The 27852-nt window shown below is 40.1% G+C and overlaps 1 protein-coding gene across 4 annotated transcripts in view; it reads right to left on the bottom strand.

The window, feature by feature from the left end:
* The window catches only part of megf11 (multiple EGF-like-domains 11), a 77317-nt gene extending 49663 nt beyond the window's left edge, over positions 1-27654 (bottom strand). For all 4 annotated transcript variants that reach the window (XM_020631392.2, XM_065957179.1, XM_065957177.1 and 1 more), the window contains exons 1-6: positions 27442-27654; positions 10534-10672; positions 8454-8568; positions 5624-5725; positions 5099-5199; positions 783-875 (exon numbers count right to left, since the gene is read on the bottom strand). In XM_020631392.2, coding sequence (XP_020487048.2) covers positions 783-875; positions 5099-5199; positions 5624-5725; positions 8454-8560 — 403 coding nt within the window. In that variant the 5' untranslated portion in view covers positions 8561-8568; positions 10534-10672; positions 27442-27654. The remainder of the gene's footprint in view (positions 1-782; positions 876-5098; positions 5200-5623; positions 5726-8453; positions 8569-10533; positions 10673-27441) is intronic.
* Positions 27655-27852: the final 198 nt, after the last annotated feature.

The following is a 27852-nucleotide window of genomic DNA, read 5'->3' as shown; positions in this document are numbered from 1 at the left end:
AATGGCTCTCTTGCTAATGAAAACTCATAGATCCATACAATAACACTACTGATATGATTTTAGCTCCCATTACTCATTCCTAAATGTGCAACAGGCAATAACAGTTAAATGCTACAGGGAGCAGACAGTGCAAGGTAAGAATTTGGTATCAGAAAGGTTGATGCAAAAAATAGTGAGTTGGTTAGTGTTTTATGGGAACAACAGCCTCCCATATGCACATTTTCTATTTCTCTGCGGACACAAATATCACAAAGGAGTAAATAGATTCCCTCCTCCTGTCTGGCTTTAGTAACGCTCCAGCATTTAGCTGATTGCGGGATGGATTTGTTCCCCTCCACCCTCCCATACCTCCTGGAGTCCAGCTTTGGGAGCTGCAGGGAAACCCTGGTAAACAGAGAGGCCAGCACAATGGTTTGTTTCAGCCTGGCATTGATTCCTCATTCCACTGAACAAGTCGTGGGCACCAGTCTAATCATGATTAAGATTATAACAGAAAGCTTGGTAGACAAAGAGGGGGGAGGGGGGTGCAACCATCCATCCATACGTTATATTCATCAAGCAAATCACTTCCACTTCCAGCAAATGAGAATGAATTCATTGTGACTTACCTGTTCCATTGGCTGTGTTTGCAAAGAAGAGAGGATACAAAGCTGAGCAGCTTTGAGATAGATGCACATTGAGGCAAAACAGGAAATTCTTATGGACTAACTGGCTGTGAAAGCCGTTTAGGAATAAATGAGTCTAAGACTAATTGTAGGCTTATAGAAAGGAAGTTCACTCACCACTGGAGCAGTCCAGTCCGCCCCATCCCGGCTCACACTGGCAGGTATCAGGAGACACACAGCGGCCATGGACACACTCCTCTGTACACAGAGCTGCAGCAAAGAAACCATCCCTCATTAGTGTGGTTTATAATTGAGTTAGCACGCACACAAGCAGAGTGTAAAACATCATTAAACCACCAATAAACAGCATAATGAAAACCACCCAGATAACAGCTGAAGGAAAATGGCCCATAAAATTGAACACTCAATATCTCCCTAATACCATCAGGGGACTAAATCTTAGCCGTGGCACTCATATTCAGTATCAATCTTGTCTACTTGACACAGGGCTGAATGATTTCTTAGCAGATTGGGTCTTTGGTCAACATCTCTATTTATAACATAGCTTTACTTTCCACAATGAGCCGTTATCAGCAGGCTGAGCAATGAAGGAACAAGTTGTAAATCCCTTCTAATTTGATCAGCCAGTGCTTTGTCATATAGTGATGCTTTAATGTAGCAGGTCCAGGCACCGCAGTGTTTACCAAGTGTGCAGTTTTCTTGATCATTCATATTGAGCAACACGGCACCCATTGATTGGGTCGACATCAGTATGCCTGTGAGTGCGCTTACAAGAGTCCGAGGTTCGGTTCAGCTGGATAATAAAGTGACCTACATGGAGTTTTCTCTTTTTTTTTTTACCCACAGTGCCATTTTTTTTTTTTGTGAAGCCAAAAAAGAAATGTATCACAAAAATAGTCGCTTAGCATGAATAAATCTGTGGTAGTCAAGGTCATCTGACCAGCAGGGTTAAGAAGTGCAGACTCTTATCTGAAGAATTAGACGGTCAGGGCAGTGAGAGAGAGAGAAACCCCGCCTGGTGGGGATCAGCAGTCTTCTAACGCAGCCTGTGGACGGATGATACACAATCCAAGGACAGCAGAACAGACAGACCATCGCCTTCACTGATCAAACTCATTAAACGCTTTAACCACAATTTGCTTTTTTTGTTCTTTGCTCTATGATCAAAGGTGAATAAGGAGCAGGAGGACAGCATATGTGTAACAAAAGCCCTGGGGTGGTTTTGTTGTTCTGTTTTCATGGTGCTCATCCTGCAGGCAGAGAGGTCAGCAGAGAGCTGGCTGCAAGCCTGAACAGTGCTGCTATAGATTATCACTCAATCAGGCTTCGATTAGGATCCACCGCCAGCAGGAGGGATGCAGCAGGAGAGTAGAAAGAGGAGTGAATCCCAAACACCCACAAGCTGGTGCTAATCGCGGAAATGCTCCCAAGGCAAAAATGGTAAACCAGAGATTGAAAGATAATTTAGGGCAGATTTCTGAGCTCCAGTACTGTGGCATAAAACTGTCTAATTACAGTAAGCCAGCAGAAAGAAAAGGGAGGGAAAGAGCTTCAAGATTTGTGCTGACGAAGGTGGGAGATTGACTACATGTGATCAATGAGTCCGCCGTATGCGGAGTATTCAAAGAGAAAAAGGAGACAAATTCAATGTCACCATGATGAGTTGATTTCGTTTACTTTCAATCAGCAAATTCTGATCGGTGCGAGAGAACAGGGAAATGCAAATGTGTCACATCCTTTAGAGAAAAAAAGAAATATGGAAATGAAGTTTTGAATATGGGAGAAAGGATGAAGCACACCCTTCTCCTGAGATCTGATCCGGTGTACTGAAGGGATGGCATAATAAAGTAGGAGGTAGGTCTTTCATTTTAATTGAAATTCATGAATCACTCTGCCTAACTCATGTCTAAGGAATCTGTTGGAAAATTGAGTCTTTCATCTAGATAAAAGGCTAATCTTACTCATTATGCAGAGGTGTTATCAGAACAGGGAACAATGGAGCTAATTGGTGATTGTCATGCAGTTTTAATACATTTAATATTCTTGCCCATTCAAACCACTATCTTTTAAAAAGGTTGGATGAAATACATTTGTATAGTCTTGAACTCTGTTTTTCTCCCCGTTTCAGAGGAGCTTTAAGGAAAACATAAACTACTGGTACACTCCTGTTTGTAATGTAGTAAATTTGTAAAACAACAGTAGAGAAAGTGAACTGGAAGAAAAGGCAGAACATTTTGATCAAGCTGATGGATCAATTGATGAAAGGGACGTGCCTATAAAAGATATCAAACAACTCCATTCATCCCCAATGCTCCCCATCTAGAGGAGAGATGATTTATTTTAAAAATGTGTCTTTGAAGCATTAAAAAATGCAACAAAGCCAAAAAAAATTAAAATGAAATCAAAGGCACCAAATCTCTTTCTGGAGGAAAAATATCATCTCCCCGATCATCAAAACCCAAATGTGCAATATGCATAGAGCATATCACCGTCTGCAGCAAAAACTTTCACACAACTCGACTGCTTCTGCCGCCAAAGTCATCTTTAAGAATTATGTTTCAATGTTGGACGCGCAAGAGTCATGCAGGACTCATCTGGCCTAAATACTCTGCTGAAGAGTGACTCACAGCCCTGCAGAGCCCGAGTGAGCTTCTGAAGATATTACGGACTGTTGTCATTAGCGAGTTCCCTCTCACTTCCTCGTCCACAACTGTAATAATCATGCTTATTAGGAGGGGAATGAGTTTCTCACATCCTCTTCACAAGCTAGTTACAGATTAAGGTAATGACTTACGGCAGATCAAAGGTCACAGAATTAATAAAGACCTCCAGTTGGAAACTTCAAGCGCCAATTGAAGCGAGACAGATCAAAGTTCAACTTGTGGTGTGGAGAGCTTTGAGAAAATTAACTTCCAAAAGACATGATGAAACAAATGAACAAATACGGAAAAACATCCTTACAGATAATGCTGCTGATTGAGTCTCAGAAGTATTCTCCTTTGTGTGTTTTTGTGATAATTTTGGTTCACACAGGGTCTTCACATCCCGAGATTCATTTACCCGCATCTCATTGGTGCTAATGCTACTGTTAATGTGGTGCTATATGACAAAAACAATTTTTAAAAAACACAGACTGAAGCATTTCTGTAATGCTACAGTAGACTTCCAATGCACAGAGGTGACCATTTTGCATTCAGTAAACAACGTGTCCAGAAATAGACTACTTGAGTAAATATTGGGTCGATTTACTCTTTAATGCCCCCTTTTGTCACTGCATGCAAAACAGCTTGGGGAGGGCAGATCTCTTAATCCATGTAGTGAGAGTGCAGGGATTAAAAGGGGTGGAACAGTTTGCAAAGGCAGCAGAAAGCAAAACTGCCCTCTCAACCCCGTCAACTCGGTCTCCCCACTTCACCTGAAAAAGGGTCAAAGAGGGGGCTGCTTCTTTAATGCTTTGCCAGACTTAATATCAAATAAAAACCTTTGTATGGGAGGCCAGAATTGAAAGGCACCTCCACATTTTGCAGATTCACCTGGTTAACACCCTGAAAAGCCTTAATGAACAAATAGTTCCATTGTCAGTCAAACGGTTAATGAATACATTATTGATCAAGCTGCACGCCCTCCTAGATAATCACACCGGCGTTTATTCTTTGCTGGCTGGCCTCCCGGGTTACTGCTGTGCCCCCCCCCCCCCTGAGGCTAGAGCAGCCTAAGCCCGACGTGGTCAAAGAGCAGACCCACACGGCTACAGTCGCTGTTTCAGTTACTCCCTCGTGAGGCAAAAAAGATCTAGGAAAATATTAAAGTGCGATTCTAATCTGACTTAAAGGGAATAAAACATAAGGTAAGGCGAAGATATCAAAAAGTTAACTCTCGGAAGCTATAAGTTCTGTCTTTATTTGGCCAACATGCAAAGATATTCAGTTTGAAGTGCATGAGCCAAAATAGAAGGCAATGCACAAATGAAGCCGTGGAAATGACAGTGAGGGATTGTTATCAGCATATTGCTACAGTCTCATTTTCACGGCTATGACTCGTTTTATGTTATTGAACTCCGCTGTGGTTTTATGGAGGGTGCTATACCAACTCAATCTGTAACCTGGGCCCTCTTGGCTCGTTAATTTTTCTCATTGTTATACAACTTCAATTAAATTACTCTGCCTGGAAGAGCACTGTGCGGTGTAAAATACTGTGCCTTCTTGTTAAATCATGCTCAATCATCTGAAACTTAGTAAATTCACAAGGGTGGCTGCATGCTGACTGAGGAGGAGGAGGAAGTGGTGGTGTATTATTGGGTGTTCATATAAAGAGGATCAGTATGGAGTAGGGATGGCAGAGGTGACGGGAGGGGGGAGAGCCACCCACAGCAATGATCAATCCTACTATTTCCTCCTTGTCTGCAGACATAGTCTGAAAATGTCATCATGGAGGACAAAGGAGTTTAAGAAGAAAAAAAAGGGAATACTCACGAACACACAAGTCTCCGCTCTCAAAGTAACCAGGGCAACACTGTGAGCGGCGCCTATACATGGTCCTCACTCCCCGCCGGTAAGCCGTCTTATAGCTGATCCTGGAAAAACAGACACACAGAGACAGCTACGTGAGGTAAAAAGTGACCATTTGTGAAGGTCAGGTATACATGTGGAGGGGTAAAAGTAAACTGCACCACAATTCCATCAGCCATCTTTCGAAGTAAAACAAGGAGAGAGAAAAGTACAAACTGTGTAAAAGTCAGTATTTGGGAGGTGACTCTGTGTACTTATTTAGTCTAGACTTATTTAGTCTGCCCACTATAAACCATAAATGGAGTAATTAAATATTTTACAATGAGATGATTAGAGTCAAAGGCATCCTGGCTTTGACCACTTCACTGTGAGTCACATTAACAAGGACAGTTACTGTGGCCTTCATAGACTTGGCTCAGGTTTTGGGGGAAAGTAAAGGGTGCTGATGACACAAATCTGGGGATATATAAGGAGACTCTTCAGATGTACCTGTGCCGTGTGCATTTAAACCAGTTGAGGATGTCGGTGCATCTGGTGTAATAGATCTGGTCAAAGGGGTGAGCATAGGACTCCTGGACCGTAACAGCGTAGCTGAAAGACAGGTGGAAAAAATCAACAGTGGATTAAGGTTGTCAACATTTTTCATATTAAAACTTTTTGAAACCACACATTTTAAAAAGATAAAGTCTCTGTCATTTTAACTATTGTTAGAATCAAAAAGGGACCAAAACGGAAACGACAGATCTTTAATGATATTTTTAAACCAAAGGATGAGAGCACTGTCCTGAGTGTACATATACATACATATACATACATATACATTGCTTCACATTGTTGTTAATATCAAAACAAGAAATTGCAATGATAACAGGTATTGAAATCATTTGATGGTTACTAGTATCAGAAGTATGGTATCAAAGTTAAGAAGTCTGTAATTCAGGTACCGTGACGACTCCCGAGTGGATGCAGTTGAGTTGCAACTTGATCCCTCTACTTCACCGCATGTCAGAGGGAAAATATACTTCCTGTTGAATTTACTTCTCTGACAGCTTTAATTACAAATCTGTATTCCGATAATCTTTTTGGGATATCTATCTTTTAATAATTCCTAAAGAAAATAAAATATTAAATGAAAATACACAGAGGTCATTATAATGCTACAGAACATGAGCAGTTTATCATAAGAGTTATTCAGTCAATAAGAAGAAACTAACTCTAATAACTAATAACAAAAAAAAACATTATAGAAAACTAATTTTTGTCCGATTAAATCTCCTGTAAGGAACTTTCAGTTTGTGTTGATGATTGCGCCCCCTGTGGAGTAAGTTGTGTTTCTGAAAGGAAAATCTTAACCTGCTTCTCCTTGACAGTCAAATATATCACTTTTGTGAATCTTTGCTGTGGAAAATATAAACAAAGGCTGTTTTAGCAGCAAGCTGCATCTCACTTCGTCTGACACTTACCCCTTGGCAGCCTTTGTCAGACAATACAAATAAAAACAGTCCTGTCTCTGATTGCTGATCTACTTTAAAAGGTCATATGAAAGACATCAGTACAAATTTAAGTCTGGTTTAAAACGTCTATTTGTTCGAAAGTGCTTCAGTCGACTGCCAGTCTCACAGTTGAACACAAGGATCATTCCACTACAGCTGTATGGGGGTGCTCAATGTCTAACTTGACATAGATGTGCCTGTCTTCTCCAAATATTTAATGACGTAATGTGTTTGGATTTAATCTTTCACAGGATTTTGTTGGACATTTATGATCAGTAGAGTACAGTAAATCTTTAAATGGTGAGTGAAAAGACAGTAGAAATTGTTGTTTGTCAGTTTTCTGACAGATGCGACAGATGTGGCTGTTGTGATGGTTGAATCCGCGCACACACTGACGGCCCGTCTGTATGGGAGATGGGCGAGACAAATGGATGGATCGTGTCCTAGAATAGAATAAATTGTTATTCCAAGTCAAGAAGACAAATAGTTTGATTGTGTGATTAATCTCTTACGTTGCAAATGAGAAAATGGATCAACAAGTGCAAAAAAAAAAAAAGGCGTTCAATGATCAATCGACGACAGGCAAAATCTAACGATCAAGGTTTGACTATGTAAATCTTTGGTCAGGGACCCCCTTTATCCGAAATCAGCTTAGATTCCTCCTTTTACTCTACTGGAGAGGCCGAGTCCATAGGATGAAAACCACTGGTCTCTAAACTATTCAACTGAACTAAACTGTATAAAAGTAGCTCAAGCTCTACCAGTTGCAATATCAAAGTTGTGCTACTAAAAAACATCGATTCATGAATAACCAATTCAATAAAATTATCCTGATCATGAACAAGATACTTTGCTTGGGAAGATGTTCTCAAAGTACTTTTAGAATGGCTACTTTTTGTACTTTTTAAAAATTATTTTAAAAAGTTTGTACTTTTGCCCTGTATCTGTTTCATTTTAAATGCAAGACATTTTCTTGCAGTGGTTTTTTATATATATATATATATATATATATATAGAGAGAGAGAGAGAGAGAGAGAGAGAGAGAGAGAGAGAGAGAGAGAGAGAGAGAGAGTAGATTTTCGCACTTACACTTTATTAATGAAAGTAGGATTCAGATCCTTTATTTCAGTAAAGAACACTGCTGATAACAGATTTTCATTTCCATGAGAAATAAAAGTAACAGCACACAGGTTGGGTCAGTGGATACAGTCCTGCTCAAAGTAATACAATAACTGTGGTATGCAAAGAGAAGAGTGGAAAGGAGCTTTTAGGTGATATATTCAGCCAGAGGCAGTGTGAGGATATTGGAGGACCTCAAAGCCATGAACACAGCTCAGCTAAAGGATTCATTTCGACGCCAACAAGGTGGAACCTCCATCCCTAAGTACCTTCACCTTGGTCAGGCAATAATCCAGATAATATATCTTCACAGCTTTCTTTCCTCCCTTCTGCATTGAGGGCAGAAATTATTCCTGCTTATTTCTCATAAGTGACAGTGCCCAGCACAACTAATAATTATTCAGGCTCCATGTTGTGATTGATTGGGATGAGAGCACACTGATCAATTTGCCTGCGTATTTCATTTGAGGCTACAGCTCCTCCCATCTCTCAGCTGCCTGCCGACCTGCGCCGTGTGGGATCGATACTGCTGTATGGACTTTGAAAATAGATCTGGAACTTTAGTTAAGAGCATTTGTAACAGGTACATCCCGAGCACCAGGATTGACAACGCCAGTGGAGGGAGCTGGTGCTGCTTATCCAGAGTGCTTTCTCTTCCAATAAAAGTTTATAATGTGCTGTGGTAAATACAAGAGGGTAATGCTCACCTCTCCCAGTGGCTGCAGACGTTGGGGTCATCTGGGTTCAGAGTCCATACATTAGCGGTCAAGCCAAGAACAAGCAGAAGGGCCGGCAGGGCAACAGATAACCCCATTCTTCACTCTGAGCAGGAGACAGGAGAGCAGAAAGAAAAGATACATGTTGTTGCTAATACTCATTTGAAGCCCACCTTTAGGAAGTACCTGGAGTAATGAAACAAACTTTGAAGTAGTTTCTGTGACAAGGCCAGACCGTTTGAGAAATGGGTTGGACTTTAAGTTTACTTTATGTTACTTTTGAAGGGACATGCACAAAATACACAAAATGACATCCCTGAAATTGTATCATGTCTTCTAAAGCTATACTGCACATTTCCGATGTTTGTTCTGGATGCACCTTTGAAGAAACAGACAAAAAAATTGGACACAGATAATTTGCTTTCTGGCCTTAGGGAGGAGGAGAAAACTGACACCACATACAGTATATGTGGAAAAAAAAATCTACAGCTAGCACCACGTTAACTTAGCATAATGCAAGTTGGAACAGCTAGAATCACAGTTCAAACATCAAAATCCACATACAAAACTGCTTATCAAATGTAATATGTAAAATACCACAACATCAAACTCTTGCTCAATTGAGTCAACTGAAAGAAGACGTAGGGGCAACTATACCCCAAACTGAGGCAAACTGTGATGCTGTCTCAAAACTTCTAACTTAAGTTAAAAACTCCTGAGAAGAGAGGAAGTAGAAGATAGATAGAGAAAGTTTCCACTGTGCTCTGGGATAATTTAGAGGATAGCTTTTTCTTTTTTTTACACTGAAGGCCCTTTAAGAGGAACTAGAAAGAGCTCTTGTGGGAGAGCAAGACAAGCTGCTTCCTCCCTGTTTCCAATCTTTATGCTAAGTAGAGCTAGCTGCAGTCAGTTTGAGCTTCATAGAAACAAGAAAAGGGCAGTAACAAACTTTATTGCCCACCCTGGCCACAAATGCAAGTACATGTTTTCAAACTTCTTAAGACATTTATTTATTTATTTATTTATTTTTTAAGCTATGCATTTGCTTCTTAAGCATTTGTTCTCCTTCAATAAGAGCTTCAAAAAGATGACACCTCCCTGTGACAGTGACAGAGACGCTGATTTGTAAAGACCAGCGGGATATTTCATTAGATGTACAGAGCCACAGGAAGAGCGCATATGATCAACAGACATGACAGTGATGTATTCAGAACATGTGCAGGTCTTACCTTAGCAAATACAAAAGATAAAGGATGTACAGTTGACTCATGTTTGACTGACATACAACATATCTCATAATGCTTGGATACCATTAGCGGTAACATAACTGTATCTTATGTAGAGTCTGAATATGACATTGAGAACAAACACACACACACACACACACACACACACACACACACTGTTTAGAAAAAAATAAACATGAAAATAAACATAAAGATGTGACCTGTATTTGCATTTATTTTTTACTCAATATGAAACGTCAGAGGCAAACATGATAGTATGTTTGCAGTAAACATTTGGTTGTGTGTGCTCTCCATATGCTTTGGTGTGTTAAAGAGTGTGTGTTCAATATTTCTGAGTGACTGTATCCAATAACACAGGCATTCACATGTTCAGCTAATCTTCTGCATTGATAGCAGCTTGTAGTTCACTCACATCTGAAGGGAAAATCAATCAGGCCTCCACTTCCTCTAAGTAGCAGTTCATCTGAACAGGCAGAGGTTACAGTCATGTTCATTTCCTTAACAGGATGATTAATCAAGACACACACGTGTTTTAAGGGCTAAGGGCTGCTTTCATATTCAGGCCCCTCCCTGCCACAATCCTGTTAAATACTAAAGGGACTCTGCTTGATTGACTTGAAAGCTTTTATTGCACCCGTGATTAGACCACCACCCTCAGTCCTCAGAACGGCAAAAAGGGAAAAGTGGAATACCTCAAAACTTGTCATGTCACATTTCTAAAATCAATTGTAAGCTTGAAACAGGAGGCCAAGAAGTGATAAAAAAAAAATGTTTTGAATATGTGGCCAGAGCAGGCAGCCAGAGGCTTGTGACCTTAAGCTCACCTAATCTTGCAGCCTGTGGTCCCCAGGGTTTTTTCTTCTGTGAGGCTGAGGGGGCTCTGGATGCACAAAGTGACAGAAGCGCCGCTGTGCCGCTGCACACATACACACTCCCTGTGAGAGGTGATGACAAGTCGCAGATCTGTGGGAGAGAGGAAAAATAATGAGCTTATGATGACACACAGAAGACACACGCTTCCATGCTTGCTCTGGCACGCATGCGCGCATACAAACTCATACATTTCTTATGGGATCAAGAATCTCAACAGGGGGAAAGTTCACAAAAGCTGCTCTTGAAAGACCAATTTACTCTGCACAGCCTCCGCATCCGACCACACAGTTTTCAGCCCATTTTTCAGCATCCCTCCTACCTGGTTTCCATGGACGCGCTGAAGTTACACACGGGAATAAAAGCCTACATTAACTCAAGAGGACTGGATATAATGAACTCTGTACACACTTCAAAATCTACAAGTAGCTTGTCCACAATGGGACAAGTTCACATTATCTGTACTCATTAACTAAGCCTACACAAGGGTTATCTCAATGATAATGCAGGCGTGAACAAAACATCGATGTGTTTGTCATCTCTCTCTTTCTCTACACTGCTCTTAATGATTCCTCCCAAAGGTCAGAGGGCGGGTTTGAGATTCTTCTGCCCTTCATCCATTGTGAATTCTGAATTAAGACGTAACACAGACACACAAAATAATGTGGCTGCTTTTGTTCTTTGCTTAATAAATTATTCAACGTTTCTTTTTTTTATTCTTTTGCATGTAAACTGTTACAAAGGCTCAGTCTGGTGGACAGGGCAACATAAGCCTGGAGGATTTCTCATTATGTTTATTGTGTTAACAAATACGATTATTCTGTTCCCTTTGTTTGTTGCAGAAACATTATAGGGAAATATATATATATTTTTTCCACAGAGCTAAAATGTCTTGTTGGAAGTTCCAACCTTTAACCTCCATGGGATTATTTTTAATATGACTTTTCCAATGAACCACCAACCACCAAAGAATATCTTAAAATGAATGGGATCCCTCAGATTTGCCTATTTATCGATGACATGATGCATTTGTTTGTAGTAATCAGGGAACAAGTTAAAAGATTAATTTACACAGATTTTTTTGTCTAACCCCACCAACCAGCAAGAGACTAATTCAAAAACACAGAGATTTAATAACCAGAGACCAAGTTGTGCTCGAAAACTTACATTTATGTTGTGATTTTCCGATTTTTCCGACATGATTTTATTTGGGCATGTTCGCTACATTGGTCCTCCCCGTCGTACTTCCTTAATGATGCAAATGCATACAAAACTCTTGTTCTTTAATATAATGGAATCAGTTTAAAAATACAATCATTCCTGTTCAGTTTTTCCCAATAAACAAAGAGCTATAGAGACCAAAACCATTTGTTGCACCAGGCTGTGAACATGTTTATTACTCTTTGCTCCTTCCCCAGCTAAAAACGGACATTTTAAACACGGGACTAAAAATCAACAAAATGTAAGAAGTTGGTTTGGTGTCCTTTGACCCCAATTGAAGATCTCAGAGTGCAACTGAGTCTGCACTGTTAAAAAACACAGTCTTGGTATGTCTCCCCACTACTCCCCATCTCAGAAATCACTCCTCTTCTTGCTAAGTCACATTCTTTTTCTCTTCTTGGCTTCATCCCTCACCGTCCTCTTTCGTCTCTTAGCCTCAGCCATTGTATCAAACAGTGCACTGATGGGCTAACTGGCTCGTGCTGCAAAGCCATATGCACTTAAAGTGGGAGAAGCGCGGCCCGCTGCCAACATCACATATTGCTATAAGCAGACAACCGGGGCGATCTGTGGACATAAGAGGGAAACTATTCTGCCTGTTGGAAGTTGTTGAACTATTACAAGATGGAAAAGTTTCACATTGTTGCTGTAAATCGAGGTCTTGGATTTTGGAGCCAGTCACAGGTGGACACTCAAGGAACTGGGTTACTTTTTCAACACTGATAGGTTTCCGTCTGAGGAAGACCCATGAGGAAGGAGATTTTATGTTATTTTGTTTTTCTTCATTGTTCTAGTCGTAATGAAATGGCTGTAAGTATAGTTGCCAATGGAGCTTACTTGATGATGTATACCTACATTCCTTCCCAAAAATAAACAAAAGTTAATCTCAAGAAAACATCAAGACTACACTTAGAACACGTAATCCTAATGGGTCGTGTTATCACAGATTCAATCTGAACTCCTACCCTGTTATATCTGGTCACACAGCACCTACACTCATATCTATGTGCAGCGCAGCACAGCATGTGTCAGTGGAACAGAGTTTAATGTCAAGGACACGAAACTCTTGATATTTGTCTTGCCTGAACAGATACCTGTCCTCTAGTAGCGTGGGTTTTAACATTTCAGTGTTGAAAAAAGGACAAAATGTAATACACTTTTTATGACGGTTCACTGGGTCTCAGAGACGTCCTGCTCATTGTTTATTCTGCATACAGCAAGTGTGAACAAAGAGCACTGTATAAGACTCACAAGTAGGATCAATATGAAGCTTATCACTTGGGTCTCTCCTGAACGCCTCCTCCCTTTATCTGCTGTGGTCAACAACAACAACAAAAAAAACAATTTGTTTCAATTTTGACTTCAAATGTGTTCATTTACACCAAACTAAATGTTCTTCAGAGACTGTTTTTTCTCTTTAATTAATTCATCTTTGTTCCTCACCACCTTGAATTCTGATGCTGTGAAACCCTCTAAATCGCTGCGATCCACAAAATGCTGAATTAGCAATAACTTCTTGGCTATTGATAGAGACAGAAGAGCAAAGGACAAGCCTCAGGGTTTAGTGTTCAGGTGTACGTGAGGATAAGGAGTTCTGAATCTTTGAATCCATTAAAATGAATCTCAAGTATCCGATAGAGACATTCGCATTAATGAGACACCCATGTCCCGAGTATTGGCCATCACTAGAAACATCTGCATGATTAAAGCCATGTGTCTTCAGTGTGTGACTTATTAAAGTGCAATGCAATTAAACACCTTGTCCCCTGGCTGACCAGCACCTGCACTCTGCCATGAATGATGCTCAGCATGCATGACTGACTGGCACAAGTCACAAGCTCACCTCCCATCTATGGATCCCAGCTGCCTCCCAGGCTCATCTCAGTGAACTATGTGCTCATTTATCACAATGCTCAGTTTGGTCTGGCTTGTGTTAATTTACATCTGCATAATGGAAACCAGTCAATGGAAACACGGCTTGCTGTTGCAATCTTGTCTGGAAGCGGCAGAGAGAATGCCTGATCAGATGTGGGCTCCTGTGTGCGACATGTCGTTGCACATTCAGCCCATTATCTCTCCTCTAAATTCAAGCAGAAGCCTCACATACAATTTTTTATGAGAATTCTGCTGGCCACTTGATCTGTTTTGTAATCACTACTGAAGGATTCCCGGAGCAGGCTAATTTGGAGTGATCTAAAGGTTACAGGTGTAACCGCGCAGCGCAGAGTGCCAATGTGATAAGCCCTGCTGCTGGCCGTCGCTGTCTGCTGCTGCGGGCTCTGAGTCATTAAGAGTCAGGCCTCATTAGAGAGGCCATGGTGCATCATAGACACTGCATCCCCCTGGCTTCAGCCACATACGTGAGAGTGTGATGTGTTAGAGGCCAGAAGGGGAAGAGGACAAGTCGGGGGACACGCTGATTTTTCGACAAAGTGCTGCTACCAGACGCTAAAACTGTATAGATGCAGCTCGTATTCAGGCACATTTCAACTGTGCTGAAGGGTCTCAAGTATTGTACCTAAGGACAACTATGTACCTATAGGTGTTTGATAGGGGTTGTAGGGTTACACTCATGATATGATACAATAAGCAGCCCATGATAATGTCAATAACCTGATAGAGCGATTCTGGGATAATTATTATATTGCAAGAATCATATAATGATACAACACAATATTTTTAAGGAATATAAATGTCCCTTAAAAGGGTAACTGCAAGATTAATATATTAAGTCACTACATTCACTGGTTGGAGTTTCCCCTCTTGTCATGTTTCATCCTTTATCTTCTTTTCTACCCCTGTCTGAAAATGATCCTGCCGTCACCTCCTTTGGCCAATTAACTTCCGTTTATGTTACCCTCATTCTAGTAATAAGCGCCGCCATGAGAATCATGTAGCAGTTACGCAGTGAGTAAAATTGGCAGGCAATCAGATTGTTTTTTTTATTATTATTTTTTATTAAAATGTCAATATTTGGTATTGATTCGATAATTGCATCACACCAGTCAGGGTGACAATTTATTGCAGTATCAACATTTAGTCCCATACCTGGTGTCAGTAAAAGTAATTTAGTATTTCTACTTTGTGCATCTTTATACCTAACCTTCATCACATTAAAGAGGAAAACAAACACATGTTTTGCACTGAAGTAAATGTATCTGAAAGTAGTTTCTTTGCATGTTGAGCTCAACCTTGACTAGTCAGAATATTAACGGGATGTGACATGCAGTGTAAAAATCATAGAGAACTTGGAATCAGACCTTTCTACACAAGAGGGTTTATTAATTTTACTTTAAGAAGGCTTGGTTTCTGGAGATCATTTGTATTGTAGCTTGAGTGAAGTTTTTTAATACCATAAAGTTATTTTCTTGTATATTTCAGTAAACATTTCCTCTAACTATTTAACATCAATTTTCTGTGTGCTGACCTTAAGGAATCTCGTCAATAGATTTGTCTTGGTTTCTGTTGATTTCTTGTTTCACTCCTCTCCACACATCACTTTAAGGGCACCAGACACATGAATTGGCACCGAGTGTATTGAAGTCATAAAGCCCCAGTGAGTGTTTGTCGCTGCATATATGAGAGTTTCACTAATGCTGACAGCATGAAGTGCAGCCAAGGCAGCAATGTCTCATACCTGGTTTTAGTGGAAATCCACTCCTGGGTACTTTACTTTTTATTACACTGGAATAATTTGAGAGGATCCTGCTTAAGGATTAACTTTCAAATCTCTCAATCTTAAGATTGGACACTGAGACTGTGACACTGCTCAGCTCTGGTTATGGACATCAGTAGTTCATTTCATTTCTATGGACAGAGGACATAGTGTGTTCACATTATTTTATATAAGACAGGAAGAGGACTCATCCTCCTTTAGCCCCGGGGCTTTTACTCCTGATTTTCAGGCAGAGAGTGAAGATGGAGTGGAAGGACTGAAGATTTAGGTGCAATAATAATTCATTAGTATTCAAAACATTTATATTTACAGGTTTGAGTTTTCCAGAAGTACTCAGTCACCACATCTCTTCATAATAAATAATACCTCTCACTATTTACTTTAGTAAAAGTTATGATGTAGATTCGTTATGTGAAGCTTCGATCTTGATTATTGCCGGTATGAACTAAAAATGAAACCAGTACATTTTTACAGTCAGTCTTGAAGTCAATGTCAAGAAATACAGTATCTTTGCAGGTTCAAACATGTAAAAAAAAGAAAAAAGAAACAGTGCCCAGGAAATTGGCTGTCCATTGATTGGTCAAACAAAAACTTGACAAGCAAGATCAATGGAAAAGTAGAGTTAAAGATTATACAATAAAGGTCAATCTGAAGTCCTCATGTCTGCCTTGAGAAACTTGTGATGATCATGTTTTTTTTATTTGTAAAAACAGACTTTACAGCGATGAGTAGATCCAGATCATTGAAACACTAATTTGCTGCAGCCCTAGATGTTCTTAAAAGGAGGACACTCTAAGACAAAACAATTAGATTATAACAAGCGATTGAGTTATTGAATAAATTATGGGATAGAAATACATAATTTAGTCAGACGGTTTCAACTTGGTTGTATTTAATTTGTTGTTGCTTGGAGTTAAGTTATTCTCTCACCATGAACTTGTAACACCCAACTGAAGCACGGCAAACATCATGGCAGTTATCAGTGATTAGGAAACCAAAATGACAAAGTCTGAAAAATTTACAAAGTTTGAGACAAATTTATATTTTGGAAAACATATTAATAATTTAGAAAACAAATTGAATATGCAAAACACTTTTACCAAAGAATAAAAAAACATTTTAGACAACTATTTTTTTGTACAAGCGCTGAGACAAATTTACAAACGACAGAATCTTCCAGAAAAGTAAATATACCAAAGTGAGCAGGAGGTGACTGAGTGAGCAGTCAAGTGGTTTGTTTAGACAGAAAGACTGCGTGTTAACTGTCTCAGCCGGGAGGGTCTCACAAAAATGGAGAAAACATCAGTCAGTCACATAGATAAACTTTCTGCCAAAACAAACTAGTTGAACGCTCACTCAATCACTTCCGGCATTTGATACATTCGTCGTTTGTAAATTTGTCTCAAGCTTCGTAAAACTGTTTCACACTTTGTCATTTTGTTTTGCACTTCCCAGCCACCTCAGTAAAGTCCTCAGAGAAGATGTAAAACTGGTATCTCCTCTACTTCATGAGATAGCTTTAACAACAACACAACTTTCCTGTCTGATTTCCACTCGGAGTTTAAGACACCTGGGAAAATGCTGTGCGTCGTTTAACAGGAGCTTAATTCTGGCCACATGGTTTATTCATGTGGCGACCGCTGATATCACGACTCTCATAAATCACACAGTGCGGCATGCTGGACGTTCACGCGTTGAGGCAGGGCTCACTAATCTCAACACCATCTTTCATCTGAATAACCTTGCCTTACCGCGGGGCAGGCCAACACCAGACACAGCTCATTGGAGGGAGCCTCCTCCTCATACTTTTATTCTTTTCACTCTGGGCACAAAGACTTTCTGCAGCCCAGCGAAGCAGACAAACACTGTCCTGTGCCGCTCCGAGGCAGCAGTCTACCCCCTCACAACCACAGGCAATAATAAGAACTCGCTTCACGGACATCAGAGGAACTAATCTAGTCTAACATTAGCTTTATGAATGTAGAATCAGACACAAGGGAGGAGAGCAGCAGAGCTGGCCGAGCCATCTGTTCAGAAGTGCTTCAAAGAAAGAGCAGGAAATTTAAAACTAATGTGAGTAAACATGATCATCAAATATAGATAATAGAAAAGGGCATTCAGCAGCTCTGCCCTCTTTTTATTATGAGCTGTCCTATGTGCAAAACATTATGACTTTTTTGTAACTAATTGGATTTGGATTTTCATCTACACAACAGAATCTACAGCCATAAACATGTCACCAATTACAAGCTTTAGGCCCACGTTTTCTGTAGGAAACTAATTAGTGAAACAACACCTCTTAATGAACCAAAATAACAATGTTCCTGATGTCACATGGCTCTTCTGCTTAGAACAGTCACTATGTTTCACAACATGCTTCTAATAACAAACCCTAGGCATCACAGAGATAGCCAAATGAGTTGTGATGCCCTCTGCGCTACGTCTGTCCTCTCTGCACGGCCCAGCTTTGGCCGCCTGCTGCTTCCAGGAGGAAGCTCCGGTCAGGCTCCTCCCCGCTCCTTCCCCACACAGACAATTAGCCACCCTGTGACTGATTGCGAGTAATGAGAACTGCTGGAGAGCAGTTGGACTTCTTAGGACAAATTAATGTGCGAATATTAGCCTGTAGAACCTTTTGCTCTCCCCCACCAGGGGGACTTAACTGCCTCTGTGGTCAAGGGAGCACATGCATGCATACCAAGCAGCTGAGATGGCTATTACAGTATTTTATGAAGTAACAGGGAGAGTGCAAAACTTAGCAGAGGCAGCGTTTGGACAGAAAACAAATGAAAAAAAGGTGGAGGGAAGAAGACACTGAGCAGGCAGGTATAGGGACGCTAGCAGAGCAGCTCTCCATGAAATGCTGAAACAACAGCACGGCTGCCAGGGCAATTTTACAGCCCAATAGTTTCACACCTCAGCCACCAACCCTTTCCAACTCTGAACCTTGTGTCTTCTTTGTGTCTTCATTTATTTTGTGTCAGTGTCCAAGATGTGAGAAGCCAAGCAGTGAGAAACTCGTCCCAAATGTCGCAGGGTAAGCGGTGTGTGAAGTAGACGGTGGGGGGGGGGGGGGGGCGGGGTTGATGAGAGAGAGAGAGCAGCCACCGTGCCTGGGTGCCCGTTGCTTTGCAGACAATCCTCTGAGATCTCACAGGCACTGAAGTTGACATTATTCATACACTCAAGAAAATGTAAAAGATACTTGTGTTCTGATCAGAATATGAAGAAGCACTCTTAATGCTAAAAGTTCAGAGGTATCATCAGCAAAAATATCTGAAAGAATAAAAAGGGAATTTCCCTGATTGTAAACAACCCCTGCACTGAAATATTACTGAATAACTGAAACAAACCTTGTTAGATTGTTGATACTATGGAATCGTGTGTAAATAAAGTAGTTATATGTAACTTCTACTCTATTCAAATCTAGTAAACCTGGTGGTTGGAGGACATTCAAAAGGTCTCATGATAAATCTGGTGACCTTTATATTAGGGTCTTTAGATGCTAAATGTGTGATAAAAAAGAAAACTTTTAACAAGTGTTATTGGTTCAAATGATTTAAAGTCAATAAAAAACATCTTAAAGTTTAGATAGGAAATGTATCCTAAGCATGGGCGGTTCTAGGAAGGGGCCAACAGGGGCTATAGTGCCTCTGTAACACTGAGCTTGGTCCCCCCCCTGTGGCCACCCCTCCAAAAGGAAGAGCCCCCATAATAACACAAACACAGTATTTGACAACTGGACTCACAATCTAGTATTAAATACTGTTACTGAAACAAATATAAATCATGGTATTTTATGTTGTGGTATTTAATGATGTGCGCTTTTATTTGGCATAATATATATTTGTATTTTAAAGCGATCATCTTTGTCTATTTTTCACCTGGGTTTAATGTTCCCCTCAGTTAAAGTGGTCTAGAACCGCCACTGATCCTAAGTGGACTTCCCAACATTTGACACTTAACCAAAAATAGAAAGACCTTTTATTATAAAAGTTCATCAGTGAAGCTGGAACCACAGTTTCATCTTTTGTACAATTGGTTGTGTTCATAAGATAAATACAGAGCAGAAAAATTAACTATTTTCCCATGGGAAGGATTCACTTAATAAGTTCCTAACAATAACAGTCCTTGAGTAAATTTACCCAGTAACCTTTCAACTATAATTGTTTCTTATATTATTAATCAATCCAGTGCAGGCCAATCCCCTACTGCTATTTTGCATGCACGCATAAAAGGCACTTCTTTTTCAATAAAACCAATTTAAAAAAAAAGATATTTTTAACTTTTCATTTTCAAATCAAAACTGCACATCTCTCATTCCTCTTTAGATCAATGGTTTCCTCACGGTGCTGGTGTAGCATATTAACCTTCTGGATTAAGTCTAGTCAATGACTGAAAGAGAAACGACTTATCATCATGATTATTTAATCTGAAAATGTGCTCCTGCAGCATGTTAAAGCGGACTTTGCTGCAGCCAGGTGATCCCAATTTAGTGAAACGAGAGCTCCCATCAACTGAATTTGCATTAAAGATGCATGCCCAATTTTTTTGCCACCATGACCTTTTAAATGTCCTTGAATCCACTTGAGCAAAATACGCCTACTTAGATAGAATGCATTAAAAAATAGGAACAAAAGAGAGGAGTGCTTGTACCTCTCCACAGCCTGCTTTATGAATAAACTTTCATCACTGACTGACTGGACAGACTAGGGCTAAAACCTTGCATTAAACACAAGAATCTACTCAAAGGCATTAGAAATTAGATGTACAATCATTACAATACTGAAGAGACTGGCTACAGTAACAATTCACAAAACTGATTCCATAGTTTTACAGTTAGAGGTTCCCACTGTTGAAGCTGAAACAGTATCCGGATCTCAGTGGTGTACTAGAATAGCACTAGAATAAACATTAAAATACACATAAACATAACAACATAAAGGTGCACACAATGTTGTTGCTCATCTCAACCTACAACCTTGTGCTGTATGGAAAAAAAACACCAACCAATCCACAGTTGAAATTTCTGTACTTTTAGCAACATTTCCTCAGCCTGTTACAATTTTACATGCTTAAATTCAGCCTCCATTATTCTCCTCCTTCTCCCATGTCAGCTGCAGCAATAGCAGGAAAGACTGCCGGATGCTGCTTCTGCTGCCGGGGGTGCCAAGTGCCCCGACCCCTCTACTCTCTGGACAGGTCTGAGTGCGAAAGCATCGCCAGTAAGGGGCCAAACGAGATGGGACACTCGGCAGGGACGTGTGTATTATTCATGAGTCGCCCCTGTTGAGTGGGCAGTTATTCAGCATCCAAATCCCAGATGTGGTTCAATCTGTGCGCCATTCACTGTCCTGACTGCTGGCCATTGATCACAAGCGAGGTACCCGGGTGCTGAATAAGCGCAGGGGCTTTATGTTATAGGGCTCAAAGCGCCTCACTGATAGCACAAAGATCCATCACTATAGACACTGGAAACAGGCCAGAGTTTGCTCGCTATGATCAGACAGGCTGAGATGCATCTACAACGTCTATTAAACAGGAGGAGCACAGCATGTGGTGGAGATGTGGCAGTAATACTTTATATGTCAGGTATCCATGCAACAGAGCAGAAGAGTGTACATTATGAAAGAAAGCAGCCGTTTCTGTATTTCTACACAAATCAGCAGCACTTACTTTATACACACTCGAATAGAAAAAAATACTATATGTAGCCACTCTCTGAAAGGTGCCAGAGGCAACGTAACACACTTATAGGTATCACATTGTTAATGGACAGTTGAGCACATTGACTCATTTGTCCACTTAAATCATCAATCAAATATAGGCAGCCAAATGTGGCACGACCACAACTCTCCCCCTGTCTGCATCTGTCAAGAGAGATGATCAGCACTCATTGATCATGTTCCTGAATGTGTTATACAAAATGTGAATAATAAACACCAGGTCACTCAGATAAAAGGACTCAGCGATGTTCTTATTCTAAAGATACCTGACAATTTTGTGGCCTCAAGTAAGTGTTTTTTAAGATTAGTTTTATACTAATAGAAATTAATTTTACGTTTAAAAAGAGCTCACACGCAGATGTTTCTTCGGTCACCACATGTCATTTCAAATATGCTTGAGAGTAAGGGGGGGGACGTTTCAACTAAGGCTGTACATTTTCAATACTTTTTGATACCACGTGTTAGGAAACAATACAAACTTTTAATGGTCGATAGTGTCAAAAAATACCAAAGCTTAAAAAAGAAAAACAGTTCTTGAGTTATATTTGTAACCAGAGGCTGCCACAAGTGAAACAGAGAGAAAGCATTGTCTAAATTGTACAATTCTGTTGGCAATGTTTTGGTACCAAAACGTTGCCAGGGTATTACTCAGGAGATTCCTGTAATTTGGGGTAATTAACATAAAATGTGCTTAATATTGGGTGGCTAGGTTTTATATTTTGTGGCAGTGGTATCAAAACAGGTATCCATACCGTTAGATTGTTTTCGAGGATCATATCGAAGTTTAAAATTCATGGTATCATGACAGCCCTATAGAACCAATGCAAAGTTTGAACCTTGAGATGCTGGAACATTCTGAGTTTTTTCACCTCAGTTGTACAGGAGTGTGTATTGAGAATTACATTTTACACATTTATTTTACGTAACAGGTGTATTTCATACGTGTTTGACTAAAAGGTAAGCTGTTTTACATACATGAAAATAATCCTCAAATGTCAAGAGACAAGAGTCCTCTTCTACATTTTTTAAGACTTTCACAAACTAAATAAAATCCATTTAACTGGTTTTCTTCACTACTTAAAACCAACACCCTTTTCGATGCTTTCAAATTAACATTAAATATTCATTTTCTGCATGTTTCTGAGAGAACAGCTTTTGCGAGAACCATGTTTCAACTCTGCATCTGCTCAACAACCTCAGTTCTCAGAAGAAAAAGATCAGCCTGAATTTAATATGCTCACTGAACACTTTTGGTTCCACTACAGTCCAAACAAGTGATTAAATCATTCTCAAACTCCACAGTAATTAGGAATAGAAGCTTGTACAACTCTTCAAATGTACAGCAGTGAGTAAACCGCTTAAAGAGTGTATGTCTGGGATGGAGAGCGGAGTTTTTGCTGTCTAAGGCATAATGATGAATAATAGCCTTATCAACAAAGCACAACACATCCCAACACGCTGAGATCTTATCACTGCTCATTTCCTCAGCTCATGTGTTTCCTGTATCTCCGCTGGAAAATGTGTCGTGTGGTTCCCTGCACCGTAACTGACAGCCTGCTCATGTCAAAAGACTCGGGCTTTATGGCAACGGTCCATACACAAGACAAGAGAGAGAGAAAAAAAGTGGCAGGTGTAAGCAGATGCATCAGCAGTATTTGCAAAAAGTCACTAGATTCCCACCAGGGACATGCTTGTCATTAAAACAAACAAGAAAAGAACTGATGAGTGCATTAATCAGAGAACAGCCAAGCATCGATGGGGAGCGGTTGTCCGTGGCGTTTCCTCCCCAGGAGCGCTTGCACCTGAGGGAGGGGGGATTAACGCAGCTCCACTCTGGCGCTCCTGTATCTGAAATCTGCCTGAGCTCATCGTTTCTGCTCCTTGCTAAGAGGCTGTGGCTGGATATCAGGCTCAGGAAATCTATTCCCCTGCAGAGCGCTGGCTGACCGACATCAATGCCGCGCATTGTCGAATTATTAATTAAATGCATGCAAGCATAATCAGATGCAGACATGGTCGGACCTTTGGGACGGCTCACATAGAATTGAAGCTGAATCTAAATTGCAGATTCTTAATTTTCAATGCCTGCCAGCTTTGCTGTTTTAGAAGCAAAAGCTTGTGGCCTTAAAAATTTAGCATCACTTTGCACTTTGTTGTGAAGCAAAACATGCGCGACCATGATTTGATTCCATAATGTAGACTCACAAGAAGAGTGAGAGCATGACAAAAAGGAGTTAAACAAGCCAGCCTTTGCAGTAAAAGAACACAGTATAGAATGAATCCTAAATTTGTTTACATGCAGGCAAAGGAGATAAGAGGTGGGTTTATTGCGAATGTTTTTATTGCCTCTCCAGAGCCAGGTAAAATGTAAATGCAACAGCTTTCAGAAGTAAAACTAAGTCCAGGTCCTGCCTCCATAGATTTCATTATGTTCTGTTAATGTAGTTGCTATGACTCCGGGGTATTTGCTCAATGCTCAGTGCACTTTTGCTGAAATAATAAGATCTATCAGTCAGCGTGGAGCAAAAACAGCTTAATTTGCAGAATAAAGGTCATTGGAGCTGTTACTTTTGAGGGGCTCTGACAGCGAACAGTGTTGGAAACAACCAACTCTGAAAGAAATTCTGCCCTGAAATATTACAGTACAGCGAGGTGTTGAAATGTAGTTGTAAAAGGTTCATAACTCTGAGCTGATTACGTTGATTTGGCCTTGTGAAGTGGACCAAATTCATTTATTTTGCTTCAATCATAGACTGGATATAAACATGGACGACATAGTCTCAGTCAAGTAACCCATTGGTGACTGAAGGGGACTTTGAAGCCTGACTATGGCGGTCACCATATTGGAAATGCTGTCTCAACCTAACTCTCCATCTTTCCACTCAGACTAAATTCACATCAATACCAGACTGTTTTATGTAAACATGTTCACTTCTGCTCTAAGAATGAGCAATTTCAATGGGTGTGTATGTGACTTCCAGAGCTTCTACAGTTTTGTTTTTTTCGACTTCCACATTGGCTTTATTTTTCAACACCAGAGGTTGCCGCAATTAATGAAAATGTTATCACGTTATGAGCGCGCACACATTGAAATAGTCACAATAAATATAAAAAATAATAACCCTAACCCTAAACAAGCGATGCTTTCTTATTCAGTACATGTACCTCTCAAATAAAGCCCTGGGTATAATGTCCATGCTTTCAAACCATGCTAACATACACTTTTTAAATTGGTTAATTATTGCATGTACAATATAATAACTGCAGTATAGAACAATGTTATAGCAAATTGAATCATTTTCTCATACCATGCAGGCAGGCCTAGCTTTACGTACTTCATATTTGAACTCAACCGCACATCTGCCCTGAGGGAGAAACTAGTTTAGCACATGTGATGATGCATCCTTCCAAATCTTTTCATTCACATGTGATTAAAAGATTATTGAACCTTCATGGGTGCAATGCAGCCGCTCATCAAGTGTCATTGCATTTATTGAATAGCTAAATTATGAATTAGTGTGTCCTCTAAATAAAAAAGAAATGTAAAGTGTACTGAACATTAATCTGATATATTCTTTCAGGGTGTGTAGTTTACATTGGGAATGGATAATTTAAATTCCTACCATGGAAAGTTGTTTTTTCTTTGCCAAAGAACGTGTCCTTGCGCAGTGAGAAAGCTGTCTTCCTTCCACAGCCACACTCTTCCATTAATCAGCTCTAATTAAACGTATTGACTGAGCCAAACATCAGGATTTCAACTTGAATGGTTTAACAAACTGTAAAGCGAACAAACACAACAACAAAAATGCCCAAGCCACTTATGTGTCCTTGAAGGATCTGTCGCTTGGGAAGAGCTCAGAAAATTAGGAAAAAAAAAATGTGTCTGCTCCTCAACGAACGTGAGAATTTGCAACATCGGAGTACCAAATGTCGCCTTTGAAGTGACTGGGTTGGAAGCCACTGAAGTTGAAATGAGTATCAATTTGTTTTCTAGCTGCATGACTGCTCATCGCTGGAAAAAAAAAAAGTTATATGAAATCACAGCTTGAACCAACCCTAAACCCTGGATGACCACCTAAAGTATACAACCACCACCTACAGATCACAAGTTTCAGTAAATGGACACTTTATAACAACTTTAGAGCCCACTAAACATGTAACAAGTGTATGCCATCCCCATGGCACATTGACACCACTGTATGTGTATATGAAGATGAACAGCCTTTTGACCACAGAAATAAATCTGAATGTGTACAGAAAATATATATATTATTAATTGTCATTATTCAGTGGAATAAAGAAACGTTCTGTAAACTTGATCAGGATCAAATCAACTCCTACAGGCTCATTAACTAGATGGTACTGTCCCAAGAGCACTTTAAAATCAACTAATTGAACAAATAAGAAAACTGAACAAAAAACAACACATCTGACTTCTTGAAATAAAAATAAAACACACTGGGCTATAAGCAACAACTTGTTACAAAAACACTTTTTCGATGCATGGGAAGACTTGACATTTTGAAGATGCAGATGTCCAGAGCCTACATTTCAGCAATAGGGAGCAGATAAACAAAAGAAAACAAGAAAGTGAGAAAAATGAGTCCACATTCTCTAACAAGCGGCCCATGGTCTGATTTCACAAATTGCCTTGTTTGATGCCACAGTTGATTAAAAAATAGTTGTGATTTTGAGACTAATCGTCAAACTTCTTTCCAGAAAGGAGAACGCTGATTGACAGTTTTTAACATGAGTTTGGATGAGTTCTTTTTTTGAAATTTTTGCATGAGGATGTGCTGTTTTTATTTTGGGGGGGAAAAGGGTAATACAATATAGCACATTAGGATTTGGAATTAAATAAAGACTTTAAATAGGTACGCCATTATGTATACCCAAAAGACAACACCTAAAGAAATTCATCAAAAGGCATTCAAATGCAAAAATCTTCATTTTGAAAACATGGTTTGACTGTAAACACAGCGTCAGGCTCTCAGGGTCAAAACAGAATCTGCTCTGCTGAAATGCCGAAGTACATTTATGATAAATGACTTTATGACAAATTGCTGTAATGCGGGGAAGCATGCAGGGCTTGGGCTACAATGTATGCAGCTCCAGCAGAGCAAGACAACAGCATCTACTGTAAGGCTCCAGCTGTTTCAAATAAGAGAGGGTGGGTGTGTGTGTGTGTGTGTGTGTGTGTGTGTGTGTGTGCGTGTGTGTGTGTGAGTGTCACCTAATGTATTTGCCAGTGATTTGATAATAATCATTGATTCTACAAAAGCATTCTCAGTCTGTTTATTTCTCCACAAAGGAAATCAACAGCAGTAATGATTTCATTAACAAGCCATGGTGCAGTTCTGCTCGTTGACTGATAGACTGATGCAAGTTTAATCAGATGCTTTAGCCTGCACTCTGTTGTCATCTAGTGGCTCAAAAATGAAATAACAGAGCTGTAAGTCATCTCGTGATTTTAAAGTCTGGACTGAATCGAAACGTCCATCACAGATGCTGGATTGTTTATCTTGTCCTGGACTTTGACACAAAACGATGAAAAATGACCATCAAGAAATTCAGACTGAGAAACATTTGATAACACTGCAGTAACATTCAGGCACCAAACCAATGTTAATGTCAAATGCTACATTTTATAAAAAAAGGACCCAATGATGATCGGGCTCGGCTGTCAAACTTATCACAAACAGGGAACCCACTGCTTGGCTATAAATATCTCAAACTTACACTGAAGCAGGTTAAGTGAAATGCATCCCTCAATAGTATTGTCATTGGCTGTTACAAGCCTTTAAATCTCTTAAAACAATAGTTTTCTAGGCACAACTTATAGGCTGAGAAGCATATAAAGCACAATAACATAGCTGCAGGGGATTATAAAACTCTCCAGATGATACAGCCCTTTTCTTTGGCACAGCACACACATTTCCACGGGATAGACTCGCCAATAGCCTAATTAAATAGAAAGCACAATTTGTCACATCAACCAGCCAACAGCTAGCTCTCCAAACGGCAGTAAGACTGCCTGCACCCTACTGCGGACCGCTTCCACAACACAACACAGCATAAAACATTTGAAAAAGCAGCTTTTGTCCTACGACAAACATCTGCAAAGCTGACAGTTTTTGGTGTGTAAGCTTCAGAATAAATTAGCATCCTCTGCCGAATAAATAAAGCCTAATTTGTCCCTTTTTACATATATAAAAAATATATATATATTTTGAACTCACCCTTCAGGAGACTTGAGATGTAAAGTTATCACCCTCAGGTAAACAGCGTTCAGCGGGTCCACTGTGCAACACGACGGTCTCCCATGTTCCAAGAACATGAAAAGTCAAAATTCAGTGAGGTAACGTCGCAGGTAGTTAGTGGAGTTCACAACCGGCGAGTTTTTAACACACAGCGAAGTCAGGTGTGAGTGAGAGGACCCGCCGTCTGCTTCCTCCCTCTTCTCTCTCCTCTACTTCACTGGGTGAAGCGCGGCCCACTTTAAACTCTGGTGACGTCATGAGCGCTGATGCTGAGGCTGCCCCCACCCACCCGGCCTGCAGCCCATCCTATCACCAATCCCTTACTCCAAACACAATGTTTACTTTTGAACAAAATCTTACAATAATCCTTGTGAATTATTAAAACACATT

This window comes from Labrus bergylta, chromosome 7 (genome assembly GCF_963930695.1).
Source record: "Labrus bergylta chromosome 7, fLabBer1.1, whole genome shotgun sequence".
In the NCBI taxonomy this organism is placed as follows: Eukaryota; Metazoa; Chordata; class Actinopteri; order Labriformes; family Labridae; genus Labrus; species Labrus bergylta.
Note: the sequence above shows the minus strand (reverse complement) of the source record. Positions and strands in the feature narration are given on the sequence as shown.